This window comes from Egretta garzetta, unplaced genomic scaffold (assembly GCF_000687185.1).
Source record: "Egretta garzetta isolate BGI_Z169 unplaced genomic scaffold, ASM68718v1 scaffold83, whole genome shotgun sequence".
Lineage (NCBI taxonomy): Eukaryota > Metazoa > Chordata > Aves > Pelecaniformes > Ardeidae > Egretta > Egretta garzetta.
Genome location: NW_009259105.1, coordinates 184,003 through 189,004, shown reverse-complemented (window position 1 = coordinate 189,004; position 5,002 = coordinate 184,003). Strand labels below are relative to the sequence as shown.

Here is a 5,002-nt window from a genome sequence, read left to right as displayed (position 1 = left end):
TTTTTAATCACGGTGTTTTCTCCTTTGTAGTCATACGTTTGTATCGGAGCTGTGTGAGATGCTGAGCCTGCCAAGCCCTGCTCCGGGCAAGGTTCAGGAGGCTGAAGGGAGGGGTCACAATTATTCCACTCACAAATGAGTATTTGGAAGGTCAGACCTGAAATGCCTGAACGAGGTTGGAGCTGAGAAGCTGTGTTCTCACTTGAAAATGCATGTCTCTAGTATTTTCCTTTTGCCGTTCCAATCCTCCCCCTGACTGTCAGGCTTCAGCCGTGAATCACTCCTGGGCACGTGGCTGACACATGAACGCTGCAAAATATTTTGATGGAGAGGAACGGGGGTGGGAGCATGAGATAACCCAGCCGATTGCTCCCAACCCTTCAAGTCCTCTACTGAGGCATTGCAGCCTCCAGCATTTGCAAGGGCGTCTTTCCTAGAGCTCCCGGTCATGGTGAAACCTGGGATTTGGCAAGCAAAGCAAAGCTTTTGATACTGCAGTTCAGTGGGGTTGGTGTTCCCAGGAGTGAGCAAGGGTTACAAGTAGAAATAGCTGCCCCCGGTCCAGCCCTGGCTGCTCGCAAGGCTTCATCTCCTTGCTTCTCCTGTTGGGAGGTTGAGTAGGTCCAGGTGGAAAAAGGGATCTGGTGAAGGGTCCTCCTCAGCGGCATCCTCTCCCAAAGCTCTGCATCTCCCAGGGAGAGGTGGGTGATGTTAGTAATGAGTTGCCGCTTTTAACAGCCCTTGTTGTCTCTCCAACAGCTTCACAGAAGCCATGAAGAGCCAGCCGAAGCTGGAGGGCTTGGACTGCCGCTGGGCCTATTTGTCAGGCTTGGCCATCTTGGCTGTAGGGACCTTGTTTGTCATCTCCAGCTTCTTAGCACTGGGATTCACTGGAACGTTCCTAGGTAAGTGCTAAATATTCAACAGCTTAACCAGAAAGTGCATTTAATCCTTGTGGGGTCTTTTGCTAGGGCAGAGTCCTGTAAGAATTTCCTTGTCCTTGCCTTCAGGGCTGTTCGATTTAGTCCTGGCTTTATGATCCTAAAGTGTGGTCTAACCACGCCGTTACGTCTCACAGAGAATACCATCACCTTCAGTGTCAAGCCTGAAATTTTGGAAAGCAGCTGATCAGCTGACAGTCCAAATACCCTCCAGAAAAGAGACCCCAAGTGCAGAGGAGGTTGGCACCGGCACAGCGGGTGTGAGCTCTCCGGCAGCCTTGCTCTGAGCGCCCACGTGCTCGACACACGTGCCGAGTCAAGATCTCGTTTGCTCTTCCCCCTGCAATAAACCTAACATTTGTTGACGGATTCTTTTATCAGCCGCTTTATAGCAGAAGGCATTTTCCACTGTGCCTGCTTTCACATTTAGAGAGTAATTCTATTAGTGCTGTTGACTTTAAAAACATGCCAGTATGTGTGGAATTCATAAAAATAAAATAGAGACAGGAACAATAAATATCTAAGGAAAGGGGCAGCTCCCGCTGGCTGAAATAATCACAGCCCCAGCTTTGACACTGCATTTAGGCTGTGCTTTTGCAAGTGCTTTACAAACCAAATTCAATTAGCTCCTGCAGCGTCTCCAGGAAGAAGGGAGGGAGGTAATAAGCCTTCCTGGTTTCAAGTGGAGTTGCAAAGAAATGTGTTGAGTTGGCCAAGATCCTGCCACCAGAAATAGAGCTCAGCACTCCTGAATGTGTGCCCTCACCTTTCGTCGGCACAGCCCCGCTCCTGGCCCTGTGTTACACCCCTGTCCCCCAGCCACTGGGCACCTGCATCCCCCACAATCGCCCAAGGCCCCCCAGGAGCGATGCTGTGTCTGTGGAGACGTGTCCAGAGAGGCTGGGCACAGGAGTAACTGGCCAGCAAGAGCTGCCTGAATGCTCCTGAAGTTCTGCCAGGTCTGGGGTTGTTTACGTAAAGCCTGATTCATCCGACCGGGAGGATCCACTGGCCTTGAACCGCTGGGGAAAAGCAAACAAGTGAGTCAGGCTCAGCGTAAGCGGTGAGAGTGGCCCTGTCCCCCTCTGCTTGGCCAGTGGTTCCCATATCCCCCGGGGCAGGGAAGAGGCAGGCGTTAGTGGCCCATGTTGGGCACTTCTGCTCCATCCTTTCTGCCGGCAGAGGCTCTCCCTGCTGCTGGTGCGCCGGGCGGAGGCTGCGTGGCTCCAAACCTTGCCTGACGCAGCAGGGAGCGAGGCCAGCTCTCTGCTAGCTGGGGCATGACAGGCGCTGGGGCAGAGCTGAGTCAAGGTAGGGAGATGCCAAGACCATGTGCTGGTGCAGCCGGGCTGGCTTGGGACCTCTGTGCCACGGAGGCATTGCCCAGCTGGAGCCCCACAGAGCATCCTTGGACCGACAGCGGCTTCTCAGCTCCATGCAAGCCCCCACGAGTCCAAGTCAGCAAACTCTTAACGGAGAATGCTGTTCAGCGTGGTTTCTTACCCAGCCACAGGGAAGGCGAGGGGTCTGCAGGTCTCTGAGGATCTCAGGTGGGATGTTCTCTTGCTCAGGACTCACTTGGGACTGGTACTTCCAATGTCCTCCTGCAGGGTTTTAGTGATGTGCTGGTGCTGCAGGAGGAGCAGGGTCTCCCAGCAGCTTTAGCACTTCTGACTGCGGGTAGCAAAGGGCTGCCCTGCTTTGGCAAGAAAGGGGCACCCAGCTTCTTCTCACGGTTGATACCTGAGCTCAGAAGTTTTGAGAGAGCCTCTGACACCCAAGCACTTCAAAACTTACTGGAACAGCTTTTGACCCTTCCCTTTTGGGTTTTCCTACAGCAGCGAGGGCTGAAGCAGGCAGAGCATGGAGGCTGCATCAGGGCTGCCCATTTGATTCCTCTTTAACAGCACATTTAAGCTTTGGAGTGGCTGCAGAGCACTTTATCTCTTAAGCGTGGGCTGAATGCTGCAGTGGGAGCTGCCTCAGCCACCCTTCTGCAAGAAGCCCGTCCGTGCCACCCCATCTCCCGCCCAGCAGCACTGACCAGAGTGCAGAGCACAGAGCTCTCTCCAGAGGAGAGCAACAAGGATGATGAGGGGACTGGAGCATCTCCCCTACGAGGAAAGGCTGAGGGAGCTGGGCTTGTTCAGCCTGGAGAAGAGAAGACTGAGAGGGGACCTCATCAGCATGTACAAATATCTCAAGGGTGGCTGTCACGAGGACGGAGCCAGACTCTTCTCAGTGGTGCCCAGCGCCAGGACAAGGGGCAATGGGCACAAACTGAAACAGAAGAGGTTCCAGTTGAATATGAGGAAGAACTTCTTTACTCTGAGGGTGACCCAGCCCTGGCCCAGGCTGCCCAGGGGGCTGTGGAGTCTCCTTCTCTGGAGATATTCAAAGCCTGCCTGGACGCTGTCCTGTGCCCCCTGCTCTGGGTGAGCCTGCTTGAGCAGGGGGGTTGGACTGGGTGATCTCCTGAGGTCCCTTCCAACCCTTGCCATTCTGGGATTCTGTGACCCCAGCCCCTCTTTGCCATGGCTGGATGCGGTCCCTCGCCCCGGCAGCCTTCTCCCCCGCAGAGCAATCCTCCCGGCGCCCCGTCTCCACACCGTGTCTTCGCGGGGATTCGGGCATCAGTTTGGCGCCGTCCGCCTCACCATTTGCCCTATTTCCTGACGACTGCAGTAACGAGGGCTTGGCTTCCCAGAGGCCGAGGGCACCGAGAGGCAGCTCTGCCTGTCTGAGCCCATCTGTCTCACACCCGAGCGCAGTGCCTTCCAGCGCTGACCAAGATTTCAAGTAAATCTGACTTGACCAAAGTCTGTTACTGGGCTACGGTGAAGCCGGCGGCTCTCTGGAGGGAAGCAGAGGTGGTGCTTCAGCCTAGGTCAGACTCTGGGGACTGTGGAGGACCTTGCGAAGCGCATCAACTGGCTTTTTGCCACCGTGATCCAAAGTGTCTACCCTGTCCAGCGAGATGATTATGCTGACCTCCAGCAAAAAATAACCCAAATTAGATGCCGAAGTCCCCCAGCCTGACAAGGAGCCGATTCCTGATTTGAGGGCTTAATGGAGGCACAGGGGATGCCCAGGCTGATGCTGTGCAAACCGATGCACGGTCCTTTCCCTTAGCACCTGCCTGAACCTAAAAATATTGCAAGTCCTCTCTGGTGGCCATGTTCATTTAACTGCCTGGGTTTAGAGCAGGGTTTACATCGGAAAAGCTTTTGTGGCCTGGGGGAGCTGCCTGCTTCCCCCAGCTGCTGCCTGCTCTTGCTTGCAGGGAGCCTGCCCCGGGGGGGTCCTGCAGCCCCAGATAAGCCCCTGCCAGCCCCACAGACCCAGGGCTTAGTGCAAACCTCCCTGGTGCCAACGCCGTTTGGGGAGAGAGGTGTTCAGCCCAAAGGCGAGGGCGGGCAGGGTGTAATGAAGCATTTTGACACATAAGAAAGCACAGGAATGGGTTGGGGGGGTGGTGGTGATGTGTTCTTTCTACCAGAACAATCTCAGAGCTGCATTGCCAAGTAACTGTGAGAACATATAGTATGAATACCAGGCAATTATCTCACTTAGTGGCCTGTAGTTAAAGCCCAAAAGCATTGTCTAATCGGGCAGGCGCTGTTTATCCTTGGAAATAAACGTTTTTGCACCGTGTGAGGTCAAAGAAATTACACGACGATCCAGGTAATAATAATAACCTTGAATAGTTTGCACTCCTATAATGCCTTTTATCTGGATTTCCAAGCACTTTCTCACCATACATTAATCCTCACCACCCTCCGCGCTATAAGAAAGACCGATATTCTGATCGGTGCACAATAGCACCAGGAGGGATGGAGGAGACTTGCCCAAGGTCAGGGAACGGTCTGGCAGCAGAGCTGGGAACACGACCCAGGCTGTGGCAGCTCCCTGAGCTGATCACAGAATCACAGAATCCCAGAATGGCAAGGGTTGGAAGGGACCTCAGGAGATCACCCAGTCCAACCCCCCTGCTCAAGCAGGCTCACCCAGAGCAGGGTGCACAGGACAGCGTCCAGGTGGGGTTTGGATACTTTCTGGGA

At 54.4% G+C, this 5,002-nt stretch overlaps 1 protein-coding gene across 1 annotated transcript in view; it reads left to right on the top strand.

The window, feature by feature from the left end:
* PEMT (phosphatidylethanolamine N-methyltransferase) overlaps window positions 1-5,002 on the top strand; it is a 40,711-nt gene that overhangs the window by 27,567 nt on the left and 8,142 nt on the right. Inside the window, exon 3 of the mRNA XM_009635313.2 lies at window positions 760-905. Within this exon, the coding sequence (XP_009633608.1) occupies window positions 760-905 (146 nt within the window). The remainder of the gene's footprint in view (window positions 1-759; window positions 906-5,002) is intronic.